The following is a 24,805-nucleotide window of genomic DNA, read 5'->3' on the forward strand; positions in this document are numbered from 1 at the left end:
GAGAGGGGTTATACCTTCTTCTCACACCCACATGACAGATATAGCCGTATAGACTACCTCTTTGTATCAAATAAATTGGTCTCATTGATCTCCCATGCTGGGATCCACGATATTTCGTGGTCAGATCATGCACCAATAGAGCTGCGGTGCTCTCACTTCAGATTCGACAGACCTGGAGCAAATTGGAAACTCGATGAGTTACTCCTCAAAATCCCGGAGATTGAGCAAAGCATGGGTCAGGAGATTAGGGCATATTTCCAAGACAACATGGATAGTGTTCCCAGACAATCCACCCTGTGGGAGGCCCATAAGGCAATCATGTGGGGAATTTATAGGGATTGCGGCCCGACGCAAGAGAGATAGAAATAATAAGATCAAAAAGCTACAATCGTAATTGACCGATCTATCTACTCTTCATAAAAACAACAAACTAGCTACAACCCGAAAAGAATGGCTAGACACAAGAACAAAACTAAATTTGTTGCTGGCCTCCCAGGCAGAGAGGGACATAAATTGGACTAAGCGGAAGTTTTACGAAAAAGCAAACAAGCCAGATACCCTACTTGCCAATAAATTAACCAATAAAATTTTGAATTATCGTATTAATGCAATTCGATTAAAAAACGGCAACCTTACGTCTGACCCAAAACAAATAATAGAAGAATTTAAACAGTACTAAGAGTCTCTTTATGATGGGAAAAAAAGTAACCCGATGTGAGGCGACTCATAAACAACTAAAAACATTCCCGAGGACGGCAAAATTACCTAACTTAAGCAGAGACGAGAGAGAGGGGCTGCAGGAAGACTTCTCGATGGAGGAGCTAACTGAGGTACTTAAGACACTGAAGCCATCAAAGGCCCCTGGCCCAGGTGGCTTCTCTAATCTATACTATAAAAAATTCCGGAAAATCCTAGTTCCGCATCTATTAAAATTATTCAACTCATTTCTAGCAGGTGCCCCTATACCGAGCCAGATGCTTCAGGCGTCAATCTCATTGATCCTTAAACAGGGAAAAGACCCAGCAGACTGCAAAAGTTATAGGCCTATTTCCCTGATCAATTTGGACACAAAAATATTCTCTAAATTACTAGCAAACAGGATAGGTTGGCTTATCCCGAAACTGGTTCCCCCGGATCAGGTGGGGTTCATCATAGGGAGACAGGCGGCAGACAATACCAGGAGGGTTATAGATTTAATTGATTTGGCACAACGTAAAAACATCCCCTCAATGGTACTGAGTCTGGACGCCGAGAAGGCTTTTGATCGAATGGACTGGGCCTACCTAAGGGAGACGTTGGGAGCATTTGGCTTTCGTGGCAGAATTCTGGGCGCTATTCTGGTTCGTTATGAGGGACCGACGGCGAAGGTTAGACACCAGGGCTTCCCGTCGGAGCAATTCCAGATAAAGAGTGGCACCAGACAGGGTTGCCCCCTGTCGCCCCCGTTATTCGCATTATGCTTAGAACCATTGGCAGCACACATTCGCCTCAATCCAGATATAACAGAGATTCAAACGCAGAAGCAGTCACACAAAGTGGCCCTGTATGCGGATTACGTCATCTTAACGTTGTCTAAACCTCTTATCTCTCTGCCAAATGTTTTTAGTCTATTAGGAAAATTTAATAAGATATTAGGATTCAAAATGAATCAATCTAAGTCAGAAGCCTTAAGCATTAATCTGCCCAAGGCCGCCGAAAAACTGATAGAACTAAATGTTATTTTTAAATAGCAAGCCTCCGAAATTAAATACCTAGGAGTTAATATCACCAAACATTATAAGGCCCTACTGTATATAAGGCCCTATATAAGGCAAATTACCCCAGACTGATACGGACTCTAAAGGATGAGCTCAGGATTTGGGCAGGATTTGGAATTTCATAGATTGGCAGAATACATATTCCTCCCTAGAATATTATACCTGTTCCAGGCGATCCCGGCCCAGGTAGTCAGAGAGGACATTCTTCTTTTACAGTCCGCTATGGTGAAATTTGTTTGGGGTAATAAGAAACCACGTTTCCTGCTCGGTATGCGCACGCAGGGGCTAAACAGATCAGAGCACAAATTAGTTGCACACTTTGCAACAGCCACACGGTGTGAGCTCGCAACACTATGGAAGCAACCAGAGATACCCACGATTCCTAAGATTAGAAACAGAATTTGGTACGTTTGCAGGATGGAACAGTTGACAAGTCTGGTCAACGACACCGGCACAACATTTCTCAAAATATGGTCCCCTTGGTTAGACAAATCAGATATCCCTGGGGTAGATGCTACTACTATTTGGCAGTAATAGGTGTAAGTGCATTCTCCTCTGACAAACCAGTTTAGACAGAAGACGACAGGGCGGACAGTTAAGATACTAAGGACAGGATGGGACAGAACCACAACTGGAACTGAGGAAATAGCTGCTACTTGATAACTGAGTTCTGAGAAGAGACAACAAAAAACTAAAAATCATCTATGATTACAATCCCCCCCCCCCCTCCTTCTGTGGTGTGTGTCAGGGTCTGTCTGTGAGCCTCCCCAGTAAGTCAAGTTGTGTTTATTCGTGTGTCTTCTCTTATTGGCTCTGTTTTGTTTACCGAATTTACAAAAATTGTATAAAAAGGGATATTTGGTAACACCAATATAGGATGATTGGTTGGAAGATTGCTTCCTGTCTGTACCAGATATCCAATAAAAATTTGATGTGGAAAAAAAAAAAGAAGTAGCTATAGGGGAAAGAGAGATCGTTCCCAATGAGACTCCCCTAGGCCTCATGGGAACCTTGCATTTCCCGCCTTGTTGGGGCAAGAGGAAGCAAAATGTCCAGGGCCCCCACAATACAGACAAAGTCCAGCATCTATGCGGCGTTGCTTCTCAGTGCGCGAGAGTGAAGTAACTCCCAATTGCATAGGTCCAGAAGAATCTGGGACAGAAAATTCAAACTGACCGACTTGGTTGGGGTTAATCTTGGGGGTAACCGTGCAATGAAGTCCTTCTCTCCTAGATGCGATGGTCCACCTTGATGCAGACCGCAATGAGATCCTCCAGGTCGGTAGCCCGATCATGAGTCGCAAGTTCATCTTTCACAGTCTCAGACAATCCCTGCAGGGAAGGCAGCAGACAATGATTCTCTGTTCCAAACCTTCTCTGCGGCAATAGTCCTAAACTAGAGGGCATAACGAGCAACAGAGCGGTTACCCTGAGAAATAAAGAATAGAGCAGAAGCTGCAGATACCTTTCGACCTGGTGTATCGAACACCCTGCGGAACTCCTTTGTAAAAGCTACAATGCTTTGGGTGAGGTCAGATCTTCGCTCCCAGATGGGCGAGGCCCAGGCAAGAGCATCATCAATGAGGAGAGGAGAGAAATTATGTAGGGTACCTTGGAACAGGGGGAAGAAAAGTGGGAAGAATTAATCTCAAACTGAATGAAACATTGGTTAAGGAAGCCCCGCCACTCGTGAGGAGTTCCCCCATACCGATTGGGCATGGGAAGTCGGGTTTTGGACAGATAGGCAGGCATGGGAGGAGTACTAGTGACCGATTGCACGGAATCCAGACGAGGACCTTGGAGGTGGAGGGATAAGGTTCTAAAGGCCTCTCAGAGGGTTCTCAAGTTTGTCATTAGACTCCCATTTATATTCAAGACTGGACAGGGTGTTGGTGTGCGTGCTCAGGACTCTTCCTACCTCAGCGGGGTCGAAGTTTGTTTGGCCTAGCATTCTGTAACGCGTAGCACACCATAAACGAGGCGCGACCGCGGGGCTGAGGTAGGGATTGGTACAAAACGCCGACCACAACCGTAAGGGCGCATCTAGTGTGTAGCATAGTCTTGCAGGCTTGATCAGGGTAATAGAAGACAGCGTAAATGAGGTACTTGCCGGGTCTTGGAGTATAGAGTAGCGGATCGTTGGGGTATGTAGCCGGAGTCAGGATTGGAAAGCGTAGAGTAGTCATAGAGCCAATGCCAGGGTCAGTGCAGGAGAGAGCAGCGTCGTCATGGTCCAATGCCAGGGTCAGTGCAGGAGAGAGTAGAGTAGTCGTATCCAAAGCCAAGGTCAGCGCAGGAGAGTATCACAAGGTAAGTTCCAGGCAGGGTAAGGCAGCAAGGTTCAGGCAGACAGGCACAGAGTAGTGAGTGCAGCATCACACAAACTGGAGTTATGCTCGGCAATTACTGAGAGTTCTGAGAGCATATTTAAAGGATCTCCCACCAATGGGAGGCAACCAGGAAGTAGGGCTGCGGTTCCGGATAGGCTGCTGGATCATGCAGGTGCATCCTATTGCATAGCCAATTGAGACAGCATTAGTGTGCACACTCAACACGTAGGCGACCCGGTCGCGCCCCGTCATCGCGCGCCACAACACCCACGCCAGTACAGGGGCAGAGACCAGAGGCGGGACCCGCGGGAACAGAAGCGGAACAAGGAGCACATAGTACCGATGTCAGGACGGGGGCGTGACCAAGGGGCAGAGACCGCAGACCGACGGGAAGACCGCGCACACGCGTCAAGACCGGAGGAACGAGAACGCTCCCTGCGCCCAGAGACAGAAGAGGCCGACGTGGCCCGCGCGCCGTGCATAAGTACCACCACCAGGTTGCCACTCTTGAGTGCCATGGGGATCAGATGGGCGAGTAAGGGATAAAGGGGCAGAAGCACCAGAACGGCGAATCCTCACAGGATGGTCATTGTGCAAGCCATGTTCTTCACTGATTTGGTGGTAAACTTATCCACGTATTGCCACACCTTGCAAGGTGTTTTTTTCTCTCTAAGTGTAGATGACTTATTTGAGGACAGTGGATTTTTTAGCTTTGGGCTTAGACAAGAGCTTCATGCTCACCCTCTATTGTGTTATGATTTTATTTGTGTCAGGATTCATGTTGTGGGGTTGTCTCTCATTTTCCCATATTTTCTGTATATTATGTGGTGTGTAAGTATATGAGTCTCCTGGGGAGAAGGAGTAACTCAGTGACACTGAGTTTGAAGCAGAGGAACCTGGTTCAATTCCCGGTGCCATCTCCTTGTGACCTTGGGAAAGTCACTTGTGCCTCAGGCACCAAAAAACATAGATTGTAAGCTCCACGGGTCAGGGACCTGTACCTGCAAAATGTCTCTGTAAAGCGCTACGTAAAGCTAGCAGCGCTATACAAGAACATGCTATTATTATTATTATTTCTGTTTAGCACGGCTAGTGCTGAGGCTCCCTGTATACAATGGGTGAGTATATATACTGTGGGTTCTCCTGTATAGTCCACACTGAGCATGCTTTGCGGTACATAATACATAAACTGTACATAATACCGCGCTCCTCCCTATAGAAGTTTGCTGCAGGTAAAAAGATAGGCCTTACATATAGAAAAGCAAAAAGAACGATTCCTGCGCTCCTACCAATTAGGCTAAGATAATAATCTCATGAAAAAGGTATTATGTTAAACCCTTTGGCCAAAGCATTTGTAAGCGTGCACCGTCATGGCAACCCGTTTAATGCAGGTACCTACACTATACTGTATATATATATGTGTATATGTGTATATGTATGTGTGTGTGTGTGTATGTGTGTGTAATAGTTGTCCCTACATTCCTCCTGTTGGCTCTGGGGCCTAGCATGGTCACCCCACATGGTCATAGATACGAGGAGTAACTAGAGTTTTAACAGGTAAGGTTTGCCATTTTTACTAAATATATGCAAGCATAAACCATGAGAGACAGAATAGACTCCATTTTCCTTACACTTGCCTATGGGTATTTTGTGTACTGCGGCCTCTTTCCCCAAGACTTAATTGGACCGTTTCTTCTCCTTGCCGGAGTGTTTTCTCCCCCAGAGTCGGCTTAGGACATTTGGTCACGGCCGTTTTGCCGCAACCAAATGACCGCTGGTGCTTCACCGTGAATCACACCGCCACTGGAAGCTCCCACCACTGGCCACTTTGCCACTAACCGTAAGGTAAGTGCCTTACCCTAAGTCCTTACCCTAAAAACCCCTACCCGACACTATTACCCTAAAACCCCCTACCCAACACTATTACCCTAAAACCCCCTACCCAACACTATTACCCTAAAACCTCCTACCCGACACTCTTACCCTAAAACCTCTACCCTAACCACTAAAACCCCTTAAATTGTCCCCCTACCCCAATCAGTAATAACATTTACCTTAGAAGAGGCTGGTGGCGGGGATTCCAGCGATGGATCGGCTGTGGCCCGTCTGCGGTGACGCAGCAGTCATTTGGTCATGGGGAAACGTCCGTGACCAAACGTTCCATTCCGCCCCAGGGTTTCTTTACCGTTCACTACTCATTGGCTGGTGTCTCTCTCCGGCCCCTTCTCCCTTTTCTCTATTGGCTTTTCAGTTCGCTTCACCGCCTGTACGGGTGCGGCTGCCATTTTTTGTGCTTCTCAGGGTTAACACGCACCTTTTTCTCTTTTATTTGAGTCCTCTTAGTTTCCCAATGACTAGGGCTTTGTTTCCTACCTTCTCTACAGGTCTGTAGACCCCTCTGTCTGCCTCCGTGTTGCTCTGTTTCGCTGCGTTTCAGCTGTTGTTCGCTCTTGGTGGCCATTTTTTTTCTGGCAGTGTCTGCACGTAGGGTCAGGGGTGTCGGTTTTTCATCCATGGGCATCAGTCTGCCATGTTTTTGGCGGTTTTGTGGCCTGATGCGCCCTGAGCGGCCCTTCCCGCCACCATTTGGTCATGCAATGTCTTGTATCTATTAATTCTAGATTCCCCCTTTTATCTGTCAGGCTTCTTGCATTAGCAAGCATGCATTTAAGGTTTCTTTCTAGTCTGTGGTATTGTTATCTTATTTGCTCCTGCCTTTCTACGCCAATTGGTTTTAGTCTTTCGAACTTTACTAGTGTAACGGGTATTCCCCCACCCAATCGCAGATACTGTGTGGGTGCAGAGAACATACAGTGTTACCAGGTGTGGTGCTTGGAGGGCTTAGCTTCCGCCACGGGGAACCTGGGGCAATTATATTAGGAGTAACCCTGTACTCGGTGCAGCGCCTCCACCTGCGATGGTTCCTAGCAGAGCAGGAATTGTTCCTCGCAGGACACATACAATAACCACATACACTGTATGTATAATAACCAAATACCTTTACTGGTGAGCATATGAACCAATAACCATACACACAATATCCCTCTCTAGAGGAGACACTGAGTAACCTGACACATATAACTCTCCCACCTTCACCGGGTGATCCCACCCCGTGTCCAGTAACCCCCACACAATGTCCAGCACTCTATAGATTATGTGTGACTGCGCAGTCACTAAGGAAACTACTAGGCCTGTTGGTGCACGTGTAGAGTTACCTGCCGAGCACTCCAGTGCTCGGGCCTGCAACGGACTTCACAAAGGATCTGCCGCTTGGTGATCTCTGTCTGATCCTGTGGTTCGTTTGTCAAGGGTCTGCCAGGGGCGATACCACCTTGGAGATAGTCTCTGTGAGCACAGACTTGAGCCCAAGTCTCTCCACGGGAAGCGCAGCATCCGCTGTGTCCCTATCTGACTCTAATGCTACTGTGACAGGATCCCTAACCTAGGGCCTGTCCCTGTAGCACCACAAACTGGGGAGTGAGGACCTTTCTGGGACCTAATGGGTTAATGGCCTGCTCCTTTCCCCTAACTCTTCCCGGTCCTGACTCTAACTACCTAGTACTCCCAGCGCCTGCAGCAACGCACTTCAACCTGCTGGGTGCGTACAGCAAACGTGCTGCACAAATACTGTGCCTTCTTGTCAGACCTCACAGCACTGACAGCCGTGACTCTGACAAGACAGCACTCACACTCTCACTGAGGGCAGCGTCCCTAACCTAGGGCCGTCCCTTATCAATTACCCACTAGCCTGGTGAGGAGTTGGGGCCTACCTGGGATATGGGGACCTTACGCGGTGCAGGAGCTTCACTCGCTCCCCGCACCCTTCCTTCCCCTACAGTGGGCCTCCCGCGCTATCTGGCTCCTGCGCATGCGCAACAGCACTACTAATGGCGGCTTCCTTCCCCCTGAGACGCCGGGACCCTCGCGACGAGACCGCGGACATCCTCCATGGCCCTGTTGGGGAACTGTCCGGGGCTTGGCGCACAGGAACTGCGGGCGTGCTGCCAGGAAATCATCCTCGTTCTCTGCGGCCTTCCGGCAGTGGACGGCATCCAATCCACTACACATTCCCACACTTTTGGCAGATACTTCAGGAGGAATTGTTGCTTGATAAATTGGTCCAGAAGTTCTTAGTGAGTGTTGGCGTTGCACCCTTCCAACCAGCATTTCCTGTTATGGGTGAGGCGTGACAAGAACTCCACATTATTGTCCTGGGCACCTCAATTCAATGCCCAGAATTGGGTCCAGTAGGTCTCTGGTATTATTGTATGATGAGCCAGAAGGACCTGCTTTACCACTCTATAATCGCCGGTATATTTTATCTCCTCTTCCCGGTAGGCCTCTGCCACTTTCCCAGTTAACTGGGGGGCTAGGTACTTCTCCCAATCTTCCTCTGTCAGGCAGTGAAGGTGGTACTGCGTCTCAAAAACCCACAGGAATCCATTAATGTCACCTGAGGCCTCATCAAATTTGAGGAAGCTGCTGTAGGTCAGCCACGGTGTGTCTGACCTGGGAGTCCTGAAAGTTTATTTAACACTTGTGTTACATAGTTACATAGTTACATAGTAGATGAGGTTGAAAAAAGACTTCCATCCATCAAGTTTAACCTATGCTAAATTTAGACAACAGATACTGTATCCTATATCTATACTTATTGATCCAGAGGAAGGCAAACAAAAAAACCCATTAAGGGGAAAAATTAATTCCTTCCTGACTCCAAGAATTGGCAATCGGATTAATCCCTGGATCAGCGTCCTTCCCATGTATACTTATTTGGTATATCCCTGTATACCTTTCCCATCTAAAAAGATGTCCAACCTTTTTTTGAACAAATCTATTGTATCTGCCATCACAGTCTCCATGGGTAATGAATCCCACATTGTAACTGCCCTTACTGTAAAGAACCCTTTCCTCTGTTGCTGGTGAAATTTCCTTTCCTCCAACCTTAAGGGATGGCCCGAGCCCTTTGTACTGCCCGTGGGATGAATAGTTCTTTTGAAAGCTCCTTGTATTGTCCCCGAATATATTTGTATATAGTTATCATATCCCCTCTTAGACGCCTCTTTTCTAATGTAAATAAATCTAATTTAGCTATCCTCTCCTCATAAGTTAGATTGTCCATCCCCTTTATTAATTTGTTGGCTCTTCTCTGCACTCTCTCTAGTTCCATAATGTATTTACTTAGGATTGGTGCCCAAAATTGTACTTCATATTCAAGGTGTGGTCTTACTAATGCTTTGTAAAGGGGCATAATTATGTTTACTTCCCTTCCATCCATTGCCCTTTTAATGAAAGATTAGATCTTGTTTGCCTTTGCAGCTACTGCATGACATTGGGCACTATTGCTAAGCCTGCTGTCTACAAGCACTCTTAAATCCTTCTCCATCAAAGATTCCCCCAATATATCTCCATTTAATTTGTAAGTCGCCTTTTTATTTTTGCATCCCAAATGCATAACCTTACATTTATCTGTTTTCAACCTCATCTGCCATTTACCTGCCCACTTTTCCAGTCTCTCCAAGTCCTTCTGAAGAGAAATTACATTCTGCTCTGATTCTATTACCTTACACAATTTAGTATCATCAGCAAAGATGGTGACTTTGCTCTCGATCCCAACCTCAAGGTCATTAATAAACAAGTTAAAAAGCAGGGGTCCCAGTACCGATCCCTGAGGTACTCCACTCATGACTTTAGCCCAATCTGAAAAAGTTCTATTTATGACAACCCTCTGTTGTCTGTCCTTTAACCAGTTTTCAATCCAGGTGCATATATTATTACTGAGTCCAATTTTCTTTATTTTGTACACCAACCTCTTGTGTGAAACCGTATCAAAAGCCTTTGCAAAATCTAAGTAGACCACATCAACTGCATTACCCTGGTCTTAATTCCTACTTACCTCCTCAAAGAAACAAATGAGGTTAGTTTGGCAAGATCTATCCTTCATAAATCCATGCTGACTATTACTAATAATTTTGTTTTCTATTAGGTATTGCTGAATATTATCCCGTATTAAACCTTCAAGTAGTTTCCCTACTATTGAAGTCAGGCTTACAGGTCTGTAATTTCCCGGTTGTGATCTTGCTCCCTTTTTAAAAATAGGCACCACATCTGCTTTACGCCAATCTTGTGGTACTGAGCCTGTGGAAATTGAGTCCTTCAATATTAAATATAATGGTTTGGCTATTACTGAGCTTAACTCCTTGAGAACTCTTGGATGTATGCCATCGGGGCCAGGTGCCTTATTTACTTACATTTTTTCAAGTCGCTTATGAACTTCTTCCTCAGTTAACCAATTGGTCACTAATATGGAGGTTGTGGCTTCCTCCTGTGGCGCTACTATTGAACTTGATTCTTCCCTGGTAAACGCAGAGGCAAAGAATTTGTTTAATACCTCAACTTTTTCCTTATCTCCAATAATCTGCCTACCCATCTCACACTGAAAGGGTCCTATATTTTCTTTTCTCATTTTTTTGTTATTAAGGTACTTAAAGAACTTTTTAGGGTTGACCTTACTTTCTATTGCAATCCTTTTTTCATTATCCATTTTTGCTAATTTGATTGCCCTTTTGCAATTTTTGTTACATTCCTTATAATTCTGATACGATGTCTCTGTCCCTTCTGACTTAAAGAATCTAAACGCCTTCCTCTTCTTGTATTGTATTGTATTGTATGTCTTTATTTATATAGCGCCATTAATGTACATACTGCACCGACACACTTTATTCGAGCAAATACCCGGTATGTACCTGGCAGATACCTGGAATGCGCCGCTCCTCACCTCTGACAAGCCCCGTTGCGTTTGCCTTCCCAGCCTGGGTTCATGCCTGGCTGATGGGCGGCTGATCTGTTAAATGATAATGATTAGGATTTAATAGGCTGCAATGCTTCGCGTGTCTACCAGATGGCATAAATTCATGAATTGTAATGCAGTATATATATATATATACTGTGCAGTATTGCAGCCAGCGGGAATAAAATGCTTCAATCCCTGCTTGGAAAATAACTCAATGCACTCGGGCAGAAAACAGTCACAAACCTCAATACACCCGGGTATACCCGAATTCGTGGGACTAGCCAAGCTCGAATAAAGTGTGTCGCCAGTGTAGCGCTTCACAGTAGTAATACATGTGGTAATCAAATAAATAACAGATAATATAAATAACAGGCTATGGGAATAAGTGCTTTAGACATAAAAGTAACATTAAGGAAGAGGAGTCCCTGCCCCGAGGAGCTTACAGTCTAATTGGTAGGTAGGGAGAACGTACAGAGACAGGAGGAGAGAGTTTTCTGGTAAGTGCGTCTGCAGGGGACCAAGCTTTATGCATCGTGTTCAGAATATCCACAGTGCTATTCATATGCTTCTTTAAGCAAGTGTGTCTTAAGGTGGGTCTTAAAGGTGGATAGAGAGGGTGCTAGTCCGGTACTGAGGGGAAGGGCATTCCAGAGGTGTGGGGCAGTCAGTGAGAAAGGTTTAAGGCGGGAGAGGGCTTTAGATACAAAGGGGGTAGAAAGAAGACATCCTTGAGAAGAACGCAAGAGTCTGGATGGTGCATAACGAGAAATTAGGGCTGAGATGTAAGGAGGGGCAGAAGAGTGTAAAGCTTTAAAAGTGAGGAGAAGAATGGGGTGTGAGATGCGGGATTTGATCGGAAGCCAGGGGAGGGATTTCATGAGGGGAGATGCTGAGACAGATCTAGGAAAGAGTAGAGTGATTCTGGCAGCAGCGTTTAGGATAGATTGTAGGAGAGACAGGTGAGAGGCAGGAAGGCCGGATAGCAGGAGGTTACAGTAATCAAGACGGGAGAGAATGAGGGCCTGAGTCAGAGTTTTAGCAGTCGAGCAACAGAGGAAAGGGCGTATCTTTGTTATATTGCGGAGGAAATAGCGACAGGTTTTAGAAATGTTTTGAATGTGAGGGGCGAATGTGAGAGAGGAGTCGAGTGTGACCCCTAGGCAGCGTGCTTGGGCTACTGGGTGAATAATCGTAGTTCCAACAGTAATGTGGAAGGAGGTAGTAAGGCCAGGTTTGAGGGGAAATATAAGGATCTCCGTTTTAGCCATGTTGAGTTTAAGGCGGCGGAGGGCCATCCAGGATGATATAGCAGAGAGACATTCAGAGACTTTGGTTTGTACAGCAGGTGTAAGGTCAGGTGTTGAAAAGTATATTTGTGTGTCGTCAGCATAGAGGTGATAATTAAACCCAAAAGATGTTATTAGGTCACCTAGAGAGAGTGTATACAGAGAAAAGAGAAGAGGTCCCAGGACAGAGCCCTGGGGTACCCCCACAGAGAGATCAATAGAGGAGGAGGAGGTGTTAGCAGAAGAGACACTGAAAGTACAATGGGAGAGGTAGGATGAGATCCAGGATAGAGCTTTGTTCCGAATACCAAGAGTATGGAGAATGTGAAGGAGAAGAGGGTCGTCAGCAGTGTCAAATGCTGTAGAGAGGTCGAGTAATAAGAGCAGAGTGTAATGACCTCTGTCTTTGGCAGCATGGAGGTCGTCAGTTATTTTAGTGAAGGCTGTTTCCGTGGAGTGAGCAGTGCGGAAGCCAGATTGTAGAGGGTCTAGGAGAGAATAGGTGTTGAGAAAATGGAGCAAGCGAGAGAATACAAGACGTTCAAGGAGTTTAGAGGCAGGAGGGAGACAGGTTGATAATTAGAAAGACAGGTAGAGTCAAGCTTAGTGTTTTTGAGTAATGATATGACTGTTGCATGTTTGAAGGAGGGTGGAAAGGTTCCAGTGCAGAGGGAGGAGTTAAAAATGTGTGTGAGCGTAGGGATTATAGTAGGAGCAAGAGGTTTTAGGAGATGGGAGGGAATGGGGTCAAGAGGGCAAGTGGTAGAGGGAGAAGAGGCGATCAACAGCGACACATCCTCCTCTGAGACAGTGGAAAAAGAGTCAAGGAAGGCAGGAGGAGAGTTAGGAAGAGGTGTAGGATGGGAGGAAGAAACAGAGGGGATGTTCTGACGTATGGATTCCACCTTTTCCTTAAAATAGTCAACAAAGTCCTGAGCAGAGATGGAGGAAGGAGAGGCAGCTAAGGGTGGTTTGAGTAGAGTATCAAAGACAGAGAAGAGTCGGCGTGGGTTAGACTTGTGCATGTTGATTAGTGAAGAAAAGTAGGCTTGTTTAGCTTGCGAGAGGGCAGAGTTGAAACCGGATAGCATAAATTTGTAGTGAATGAAGTCTGCGAGAGTATGAGATTTCCTCCAGAGGCGTTCAGAGGAACGAGTAGAGGTACGCAGCATGCGCGTGTGGGAATTTAGCCAGGGTCTAGGGTTAGAAGGGGGAGGGCGGCAGAGAGAAAGCGGGGCATGTAGATCAAAAGAGGACAAGGCAGAGTTGTAGTTCCTGACCAGGTTGTCAGGGTCTATAGCAGAGCTGAGAGAGGAGAGGGAGGAGCGTAAAGTGGACTCAAAGTCAGTTAAGTGAATAGAGCGCAGGTTTCTGCAGAACCGGGGGGTAGATAGAGGTGGAGAAGGGGAGAAGCGAGATAGAGAGAATGAGATGAGGTGATTTTCAGAGAGAGGAAAAGGGGAAATGGAGAAATCGGAGAGAGAGAAGTTTTTAGTGAAAACCAGGTCTAAGTAGTGGCCATCCTTGTGGGTGCTGGCTGCAGTCCACTGTTGAAGGCCAAAAGAAGAGGTTAGAGAAAGAAAGCGGGAAGCCCAAGGGAGAGAGGGGTCATCAATGTGGCAATTGAAGTCCCCAAGGAGAAGAACAGGGGAGTCTGAGGAGAGGAAGAAAGAGAGCCAGGATTCAAAGTGAGAGAGAAAGGCCTGTTTATTTAGCCACATTGGTTCTGACTTATTTCTTTTATACTTATTACCCAAGGGTATACACTGATAAGTGTGCTTTTCTAACAATGTTTTAAAGACTGCCCACTTATCTTCTACATTTTTCCCTACAAAAACATCATCCCATTGTATTACTACTAGATTAGACCTCAGTTTATTAAAATCTGCCTTTCTAAAGTTTAAGGTCTTTGTTGAACCCAAGAAATCAATTTTTTGATAATTTATTTCAAATGAGACCATGTTATGATCACTGTTACCCAAATGTTCCAGGACTTGAATATTTGTTAATACTTCTACATTGTTTGATGTGACCAAATCCAGTATTGCCCCTCTCCTGGTTGGTTCCTCAATAATTTGGGTCATATAATTGTCTTTAAGCACCTCCAAAAACCTGTTTCTTTTTGTTGTAATGCTAATCTCATTGCCCCAGTCTATGTCTGGATAATTAAAATCCCCCATTATGCAAACATGACCCAGTTTTGATGCCTTCTCCATTTGCAAAAGTATTTTAGCTTCCTCAATCTCACAGATATTTGGTGGTTTATAGCATATTCCCACAAACATTTTCTTTATACTTTTACCTCCACTGCTAATTTCTATCCACAAAGTCTCTACATTTTCATAATTCCCTTCATAAACATAATCCCTTATAATAGGTTTTAGATCCGGTTTAACATATAAACATACTCTACCTCCCCATCTATTTGTTCGATCCTTCCGAAAAAGGGAATAACCCTCTAAATTAACTGTCCTGTCATGAGTTTCATCCCACCATGTTTCAGTAATACCTATGATATCATACTGCTCCCTTGCAGCTATTAATTCAAGCTCCCCCATTTTATCTGTCAGGCTTCTTGCATTAGCAAGCATGCATTTAAGTTTTTTTCAGCCTGTACTATTATCTTATCTGCTCCTTCCTTTCTGCTCCCACTTGGTTTAGTCTTTAGAAGTTTTCTAGTATTATCTCTATTTTCTATGGGTGTCTCACTGCTTGTCAAACTCGCACTTGCCCCCCATTCTACCTCCATACCACCTTGTATCCTCCTCTATTCCATTTAGTTCATTATCTGTTTCATTCCCCTCCCCCCTCCATCCTAGTTTAAAATCTCCTCCAACCTTTTTAGCATTCTCCCCCCTAGCACAGAAGATCCCTCTTCATTGAGGTGCAATCCGTCCCCAGAATATAGATGGCACTGCCTGGTGCTTTATAATCTCTGGTTGTCTGGTCAACCCTGTATAATGTGGTAGCTGAAGGAACATAGGGCACAAACGGATTTGAAATAACTAACTCATTTATTGAGCCAAACAAATAGTGTTATGGCTGTGCAACATCTTCAAGTGTAACATTGAAAGTGTCTGGAGTTAATTTTGGAGTTTAAATTGGAGGTGAAGATTGGAGGAAGATCTGGACTCTGCACAACAACAACTCTGCAGCTGTGAGACCTTGACTTTCTAAATGCTGTGATTCTTTGTACCCTTCCTATCCTCCAATACCTGGACTGTCTCCTCCTGCATCTCACCATGCCATCCCTATGGCTTTTTTTGCTTCCTGTTTCCTCACTACTTTGTAAACGTCTCTGTTCTCTCCAATTTCCCCACTCCCCACTGCACCATTATTTATACACCTCTCTCCCAACAACTTCTTTACCCCTCAATACAAAGCACCCACACAAATCCTCTATTCACACCCTCTATCTACTCCTTCCTGCTGCTGGGGATCTACCCTAAGCCTGAACCAAGTCACACACCTGATATCACCCATGCAGTCTGCCATCTCTTCCCCTGTAAATGGTGTTAACCTTCTGTTTTAATACTGACTAACCTTAAAACTCACCCCACAAGTTAAGCATCCCAACAGCCTGCACTAATGGTTACTGTCCCACACTCAGCCACTCCTACCACCCATTGTGGCCAAGCACTGCCATACACAGCACTTATTCCCTCACCTGCTGTCTCTGTAAGTTCCCCATCAAACCTCTTAGATTGTAAGCTCTTCGGGGCAGGGATTTCCTTTCCCATTGTCTGATTTTTGCTGCACTTTTTGTATAATTATAATTCCCTGTACTGTATTCTTTGTGAAGCGCTGAGTACACTTTTGGGGCTATATAAATAAAGACATACAATACATACAATACAATACAATACTTGCATTGGATTGATTGCAGTCTATCATTCAAGCAGAGGTGCACCTGTAATTGTATCATTTATTATACTCTTTTTAGGTGTGCAGCATTTATTTAATATATTTCAGCCCTGTATAATGACAGTGGGGAGAGCGAGGGTATGCATACGTGTTTTTGTATGCTTAATTTGGTAAGCTATTGCTGTGTTCTTTTTCTGCGGTTTACTGCTGGGTTTGGACGAATAAACTCCAGTTTATTTAACACTTTTGTGTTCTGCCTGGTGCTTTATTATCTCTGGTAGTCTGGTTATCCCTGTATAATGACAGTGGGGAGAGCGAGGGTATGCATAAGAGTTTTTGTATGCTTAATTTGGTAAGCTATTGCTGTGTTCTTTTTCTGCGGTTTACTGCTGGGTTTGGACGAATGAACTCCAGTTTATTTAACACTTTTGTGTTCTGCCTGGTGCTTTATTATCTCTGGTAGTCTGGTTATCCCTGTATAATGACAGTGGGGAGAGCGAGGGTATGCATAAGAGTTTTTGAAAAGGGCAGATTGTGGAAATGTTGCAGAGGGAAAACCAGCCGTACAGTATTCAGCTACAGCCAGACTGTGAGAGAAGGGAAGGGAGGTGTATCTCACCCAGGCAGTGCGCTTTGGAAATTGGATGAATAGTAGTTTATTGATTGGGACAAAAAAAGTTACTGCAAATGGAGTAATTGGGCCTGGTTTAGATGCCCATGTAGTCTTCTCCCATCTATCTTTACACTGTAGATTTCTGTCTGGTTTGGTTGATCTCATTCTCTCCTTATTATGATAGATCAGGAGTTCCTTAACTTTACTTCTCATGGACAAGTTCAATGTTAATAATGATTTTGATGACATACATGTACACTTAAATAATCAATACAGTAATACATACAAATTATATATGTATGAAAATGAATTCACTATGTGAGCTGCCAGAAACAAATGTCAGGTCTTTGAGGGCCACCACCAAACGTCATTAGGGGCCACTGAATATCCAGGAGCCACGGGCATAGAGTAATGAGTACATCTTGTTAATTAAGTAGTGATAAAGTATATTATGTAGAGTATTTTTCATTAGTAATTTGCTTTCAGTAATTTGATTAACAGATTGAAATAATTTGAGTTCTTTTTTTTGTTTTGTTTTCTACTTTTAGAGAATTGCCTGAATGAGAAGCAGATCTGGAGCGCTGATATGTCCCGAAGCAGGTTCATTCCTCCCAGTCCGAAAGCGTCAAAAACCAATGATTCCTGCCACATGTTGGACACGTGCAATGAGCCAATGCCTCCTTTTAATTGTACAATGTGGGGCAAGCAGTTAAGTACTAAGGGCAGCCTCCTCAGACACCAGAATATTCATACAGGCGAGAAACCTTTCACGTGTGCAGAGTGTGGGAAAATCTTTTCAACGAAGAACAACATCCTCAGACACGAGATTATTCACACAGGAGAGAAACCTTTCACATGTACAGAGTGTGGCAAAAGCTTTTCACAAAATAGTGCCCGCCTGAAACATGAGAAAATTCACACAGGGGAGAAACCTTTCATGTGTACAGAGTGTGGGGAAAGATATTCTCGAAAGTGCAGCCTCCTCAGACACCAGAGTAGTCACACAGGGGAGAAACCTTTCACATGTACAGAGTGTGACAAACAATTCCCTACTCAGGGCAGCCTCCACAACCACAAGCGGGTTCATACAGGCGAGAAACCTTTCACGTGTGCAGAGTGTGGGAAAATCTTTTCAACGAAGAGCGACGTCCTCAGACACGAGATGATTCACACAGGAGAGAAACCTTTCACATGTACAGAGTGTGGGAAACAATTCATTGGAAAGTACAGTCTCCTCATCCACCATAGGAGTCATACAGGGGAGAAACCTTTCACATGTACAGAGTGTGGCAAACAATTCACTACTCAGAGCGGCCTCCACAGCCACGTGAGGGTTCATACAGGTGAGAAACCTTTCACATGTACAGAGTGTGGCAAACAATTCCGTACTCGGAGCAGCCTCCACATCCACGAGCGGGTTCATACAGGGGAGAAACCGTTCATATGTACAGAGTGTGGGAAAAAATTCTGTTCTCAGAGCAGCCTCCAAAGCCATGAGAGGATTCATACAGGGGAGAAACCTTTCACATGTACAGAATGTTGTGTAAGCTTTTCATGCAAGATCAGCCTCCTCGCACACCACAGGATTCACACAGGGGAGAAAGCCTTCACATGTACAGAGTGTGGGAAAGAATTCACTCAAAAGAGCAGTCTCATCAGACACCATAGGATTCACACAGGGGAGAAACCGTTCACATGTGCAGAGTGTGGGAAAAGCTTTTCATGGAAAATCAGCCTCCTCCTCCACACCAGGACTCATACCGGTGAGAATGCCTTCACATGTACAGAGTGTGGGGAACATTTCAGTTCTCAGAGAAGCCTTCTCAGCCACGAGCGGATGCATCCAGCGGAGAACACTTTCACATGTGCAGAGTGTGGAAAAAGCTTTTCATGGAAAATCAGCCTCCTCACCCACCAGAGGATTCACACAGGGGAGAAACATTTCAAATGTACAGAATGTGGGGAACAATTCATTCAATTAAGCAGTCTCCTAAAACACCAGAAAATTCATACAGGGGAGACACTTTTCACATGTACAGTATGTGGGAAAACCTTTTCACGGAACAGTCACCTCCTCAGACATGAGAAGATTCATAAAGATAAGAAACCATTTGCTTGTTCAGAGTAGGGTTGGACAATAAACAGTTAGCATAGCAATACCACAGTAATAAAATTGGACTCTAACATAATGTTTAATATTATTTTTCAACTATGGTATTCCTGTCTGCTGGCTGAAGAGAACTGAGTGGGGGCAGGTCAGGCTGAGAGAAGAGTGGGGTTAGGGCGGGTCTGGCAGAGAGAAGTGTGGGCATGGGCCTGGCTGAGAAAAGAGTGGTGGTGGGTCTGGCAGAGAGAGGAGGTGGTGGGTTTGGCAGAGAGGAATCGGCATGTCTGGCAGAGAGGAGGGTGTAGATTTGACATAAAGAGAGGAAGAGGTGGGTCTGGCAGAGCGGAAAGGGGGTGGGTCTGACATAGTAGGGGGGAAATCTGGCAGATGGAGTGGGGTGGGTGTGGCAGGGAGAGAGAACAGGGCAGCTATGGCAGAGCAAAGAAGGGGTCTGGTCAGGCAGAGGGAGAGAAGAAGGGGGGTAGTCTAGCAGAGAGAGTAGTAGGGGTGGGTGTGGCATGGAGGAGAGGGGAAAAATCTGTCAGATAGGAGGAAGTGGGCCAGGGAGAGGAGGGGGATGGTCTGGCAGAAAAAGGAGAGCATGAGCCTTGCAGAGAGAGGAGGTGGCGGGTCTGGCAGATATAGAGGAGGTAAATAAACATATTTAAGGGAAATAATTGATGTGTAGGAAAGTTAGAACAAGGGAATTGGGGAGGCGCATGCGCGATGGATAGGTGAATGGATGCTTAAGTGTGGAACTCCATCCCTACTGGCTCTATAAGCAAACATAAATGGCAATAAAAATGACCAGACAACACAGAAGAGAGAAGATCCCGTAATCGGAGCACCACAGGATGACCATGAGGTCGCAGTCCAAGAGAGGAGCCCCTGTATTAACCGATTATTTCCAGAAAAGTGAAATGGAGCGAGTGGGAGGCTCAAGTGCACACAAACATACTGATGGCTTCGATTCAGAGAGTGACAGATCAGATCAAAGGAGGGATGCGAGAGACCAGAATTTGGTCACAAGAAGTGACCTCAAAGAATTTTGCAAAAGAGATGAAGTCCTTTGTCCAGAAAGAACTGTGGGAAATGAGAAAGGATATTGACAGCTTGGAGTTGAGAACGGACTCCCTTGAAACAAAACTTGATGCTACGTTAAAAGCCCTGCAAAAGACGGACAAAACCATTACCCATTTAAAATTCATGGTTCTGGAGTTAGTGGATAAGCAGGAAGACTCCGAGAACCATGATAGACGAAATAACTTACGGCTCAGAAGGTTTTCAGAGATCATCACGGACCTGGGGGAATACACTACAAAATGGCTAACGCACATGTTACCTGACAAGCCTATAGTGGATGTCCATCTTGACAGGTGTCATAGAGTTCTCCGCTCTAAACCACAACCGGGGGACACCCCAGGTATATAATTTTCCGTTTTCACTATTTTAAAACAAAGGGCTATATTTAACAAATTACCAGAGCTACTAAGAACTTCGAATTCGAAGCAATAAAACTGCAGCTCTTCACGACCTGTCTCCCACCACCTTATCCAAAAGAAGGAGCCTGTTGCCGGTTACTAAGACCCTCCGAAACAAGGGAATTCGTTATCGGTGGTTGTTCCCCTTCAGCTTGATGGCGTTAAAGAATGTTGCCATGGTCACCATGAGGCAGGCAGAAGAGGGAAAGATATTTCTAAAAAGCCTGGTCTGACATCAGCCCCCTCCCCCGCCCCCCCAGCCCTCCTCACCGTGCTCCAGAAGACGATCCGGCTCCAGAAACGGCGTGGCAGCAAGTGCGAGCTTCGGGGCGTGGAAGAAAAGACTGATTTGAAAACAATTAAGACCAATTAAGCTCTTAAAGGGGACTTACCCGGGAGCTGCAGTTGGAAGCTGTTTGAAGCATTCCTTGTTTCCAGTTCACACCACCCCTAGTGTCAGCGGAGAAAAGAACGGCCATTTTGGTCCCTGGCAGAAGAGATGTCAGCGCAGATGGTGAGATGCTCAGCGGGTGCCGCGGCGGTGAGACATCAACCCAAAGCAGTGAGGCTTCTTCATGGGAAATGTAGAGATCCATGTTGTTCCAGCAATAAAAGATAATTGTAATTAAAAGGGAGGTAGAAAAAGCGGTGAAGCAGACGGAGGTCTTAGGTGACGGAGGGGGGAACTATGGGTACTATCGGGAGCAGCGGAGGGTATCTACTGTTTGAGCGGTGGAGGTGGTTGGATCACTCAGGAGTCAATGGGGGCCAAGGGGTGGGGGGAAATGGAGGGAGATGGGGTGGGAAGCTGTGTTTTGCCCACAATTCTTCAGGGGCCAGGGTCCGCTTAAGGGTATTGGAAATATATTGCCCTATACAACGGGGCTTGTAGGCGCACAGGGGGATGAGGTATAGAGATGGACGGTGTACCAGGGGGTTGCAATCTTGAAGGAAGGATGTGGGGGACGCTCTCCCCCATTCTCTGGTTAAGACGGTGGGGAGGTATGGTTGGTATCCACCTGAGCTGGCCCAATATAGAGTTATCCTTGCCGGGACTACACTATTTCTGACAGGGACGGAAAGTTGCGGCCTGAGGTCTTGACGCCGTCTGCAGGGGGTCAGATGAAGAGGAGAACTCTCTGCAACAATACCGAAAACCGACAGGCAGTCACGGATTGGGAAACTGGTACTCTCTATTTTCAGTAGCTATTTCTGCACGGTGGGTTGAGTTCGCTAGAGGTGCCACTTAGGAATGGGGTGGTGGGTAGAACACAGAAGGTTGAGCTGCTGGCGGTATAGTGAATTGCCCTCGGGTAGTGATGAAACAAATAGTGGGTCACGATAGGCACTCTACCCTATCAATGCTCTTACAAACTGTTACATTTAGGGGTGTTGTTGTGCGATCCAGCAGGAATTCCCAGAAGCGTAGGCGACCCCCAGGCTACACAAGAGGGCTACTGGCGCTACTAATATATAAAATAATTTACAAAAAACATAGATATAAGAGTAGAGGCATCTAGATACTCACTGTCGGAGCACAGTTCCAAGGAGGGTACTGTATCTCTAACTGCAGGTCGGAAAGTGAGGTTTGACCATACACAAAGCAGTCCTCAGTGCACTAGGGGATAAGGTAGTAGGGATGCAGTTAAGTGGATTTTGGAAAAGGAGATTTGTCTGGAGGTCATGCTGGATTTTATCCATAAGATTATAGAGTGATGAAGTTCAGGGGTTTATATGTGTTCAATTGTTCATGTGTTCATAAGTTAATCTATTGTAAAGTGCCGTATTATGTGTATTTGAATGTATTGTTTACCGAACTGCCGAAGTGGGACCACCTCGTCCGGTCGCCTGCACCTCAAGATGTGTATCATGGAGGTTAAGCAGATACACGACCAAGTCCCTTGTGATTCGGAGGTCCGGGTTTGGCTGGACCACTGGTCACCTTTACTAGGTGCTACAGGAATTAGACACATCCCAAGGGCAAAAGAGCTAGATTTGCCCACGGGCAAAACTGGCTCTTCCAAGTTGTTCCCTCTCCCTCCCAATCCCCTCACTCACCCTAAATTATCTATGGCGTTAGGTTCCTCCTTCGCATACAATAGCATGGTTCTCTCCCCCAGGCACTCGGGGAAAATAGTCTCATATCCATTCTTGAGTCGGTCAGTTACACACTTTACACTTGATCTTACAAGGCTGGCTAATCTAAAATGACTGAACGTTATATCTCACAATGTGAAAGGCCTGAATAGCCCGGGTAAGCGCCGAGTGGCGATAGCGGATTATAAAAGAAAACATGCAGACGTGGTACTACTCCAAGAGACACACTTTAGCACAAAAAGTGCACCCAGATATATAGATAAAATGCCAACAAAAAAAAGAGGAGACACAGAACTTGTCCACAATAACTTCCCTTTTATAGAGGAGTTGGTCAAAAAAGAGAGGGACGGGGCGGTTCCTGGTGGTGGTGGGTTCGGTGCATGCTCAGCCTTTGACTCTAGCAACAATCTACGCCCCACGTGAGCACAATCCCGCTTTCTGCAAGAAATTCTATCGGACACTGAATAAAGTAGCAAAAGGTAACATAATATTGGCCGGGGATTTTAACATAGCACTCAACACAAGGTTAGTCAGATCCGGCCCACACTGGACCAGTAGCAGATGCACCTCGGGTGCGCTAGTCATTTGTCTGAGGGAAAACCAACTGGTAGATATCTGGAGGGAACTCCACCCACTCGAGAGAGATTACACCTTCTCGCACCCCCAAGCAACATACAGTATAGTAGAATTGATTACTTCTTTGTCTCAAGCAGACTGGTTCTGAAGATCTCCCAGGCAGGGATCCATGATATTTCATGGCCAGATCATGCACATTGATTAGTATAACAGCAAATCGAAAGCGAGAGAGAATTGCGAAGATAGTTAAGTTGCAGGCCAAATTAAAAGCTTTAACAGATACTCGTAAACAAAGTTCTAACCCAGAGATCCTAAATGAAGTGAAAGATGTCAAAACGGAGCTAACTCTTCTCCCAGCCTCCCAGGCAGACAATGCTTTGAGCTGGTCAAAGAGGAAGTTTCATGAGAAAGCTAACAGGCCAGACGCCATGCTAGCTAATAAATTACGGAATAATCAACCAAACTATAATATTCAGGCAATACTTTTAAAGTCAGGAGCCACCACGGCCAACCCAAAGTCAATACTGGAGGAGTTTATATGATTTTATGAGGATCTCTATAATGGGGAAAAAGTGGCACATAATGATAGCACAAAAAGAGCACTAAGGGATTTCCTGAGGAGCTCTAACCTGCCGAGGCTGAGTGGTTCGGAGAGGGAGACTTTGGAGGAAAATTTCACAATGGAAGAACTAGTACAGGTCGTTAAAGACTTAAAACCATCGTCAGCCGCGGGCCCCGATGGTTTCTTGAATCTCTATCACAAAAAATTCATTAAATTCCTAGCTCCGTTCCACCTCTGGATGTTCAATTCGGTGTTGGAAGGATCCCCTTTCCCGGTAACAGATGCTCCAAGCGTCCATCTCTGTAATACATAAACCAGGAAAAGATCCCCTGGCTGTAAAAGCTATAGACCAATTTCCCTAATAAATACAGACATCAAAATGTACGCTACATTGTTGCCCAATCGACTGAGTCACATCCTGCCTAGACTGATGTATCCAGATCAAATTCAGATTTATTAAGGATCGCTAAGCAGCAGACAACACTCAACGAATTATTGATCTGATAGATATAGCCAATACAAAGAAGATACAGGTTATGATGTTGAGTCTAGATGCAGAAAAAGCCTTTGACAGGATTGATTGGCCATACTTAAAAGCCATGCTTGGAGCCTTCGGTTTCAGGGATAGATTGGGAAACGCCATCCTGTCATTATACTTGAGCCCGGCCGCTAAAGTAAGTCACCAGGGATTCCCATTGGATCCTTTCAAAATCAAAAGTAGCACAAGACAGGGTTGCCCCCTTTCACCCCTCTTGTTTGCCCTATTTATGAAACCATTCGCGTCCCAGATTCAAAATTGCCCAGACATCTAGAGAATTGAAGTTAACACGCAAATTCATAAAGTGGCTTTATACTGTATGCTGATTACATGTTTTTAACAATTTCTAAACCCCTTACATCTCTGCCGAACCTCTTTGACTTGTTGGGGAAATTTAAAAAATTTCAGGATTTAGGATTAACCAATCTAAATACGAAACACTAAATATAAGCCTCCCAAAGGATGTTGAAAAATTGATAGAGGTCAATTTCAATTGACAACGCAAAGATATTAAATACTTAGGAGTCCATATCAATGAGGATTAGAGGAATGTTTACAATGCAAATTACCCCAAACTCATTCAAACTTTGAGAAGACATTCAGAAATGGTCGGCCCACAAGATCTCATGTATAGGTAGGATATATAGCATTAAAATTAATCTCCCACGTTTCTTATATTTATTTCAGACGTTACCTGTGCCACTGAGACTGCAGAATATACTCTCGCTTCAGTCTGCAATCTCCAAATGTATCTGGGGAGGTAAAAAATGAGAGTAAAGGAACATTTTTTAACAAAAACTCC

General features: G+C 45.2%; 1 protein-coding gene across 2 annotated transcripts in view; it reads left to right on the forward strand.

Moving 5' to 3' along the window:
- The window catches only part of LOC142473307 (uncharacterized), a 46,532-nt gene extending 27,467 nt beyond the window's left edge, over positions 1–19,065 (forward strand). For both annotated transcript variants that reach the window (XM_075580504.1, XM_075580505.1), the window contains exon 5: positions 17,191–19,065. In XM_075580504.1, the coding sequence (XP_075436619.1) occupies positions 17,191–18,770 (1,580 nt within the window). In that variant the 3' untranslated portion in view covers positions 18,771–19,065. The remainder of the gene's footprint in view (positions 1–17,190) is intronic.
- Positions 19,066–24,805: the final 5,740 nt, after the last annotated feature.

The sequence above is a fragment of the Ascaphus truei genome (assembly GCF_040206685.1).
Source record: "Ascaphus truei isolate aAscTru1 chromosome 3 unlocalized genomic scaffold, aAscTru1.hap1 SUPER_3_unloc_1, whole genome shotgun sequence".
In the NCBI taxonomy this organism is placed as follows: Eukaryota; Metazoa; Chordata; class Amphibia; order Anura; family Ascaphidae; genus Ascaphus; species Ascaphus truei.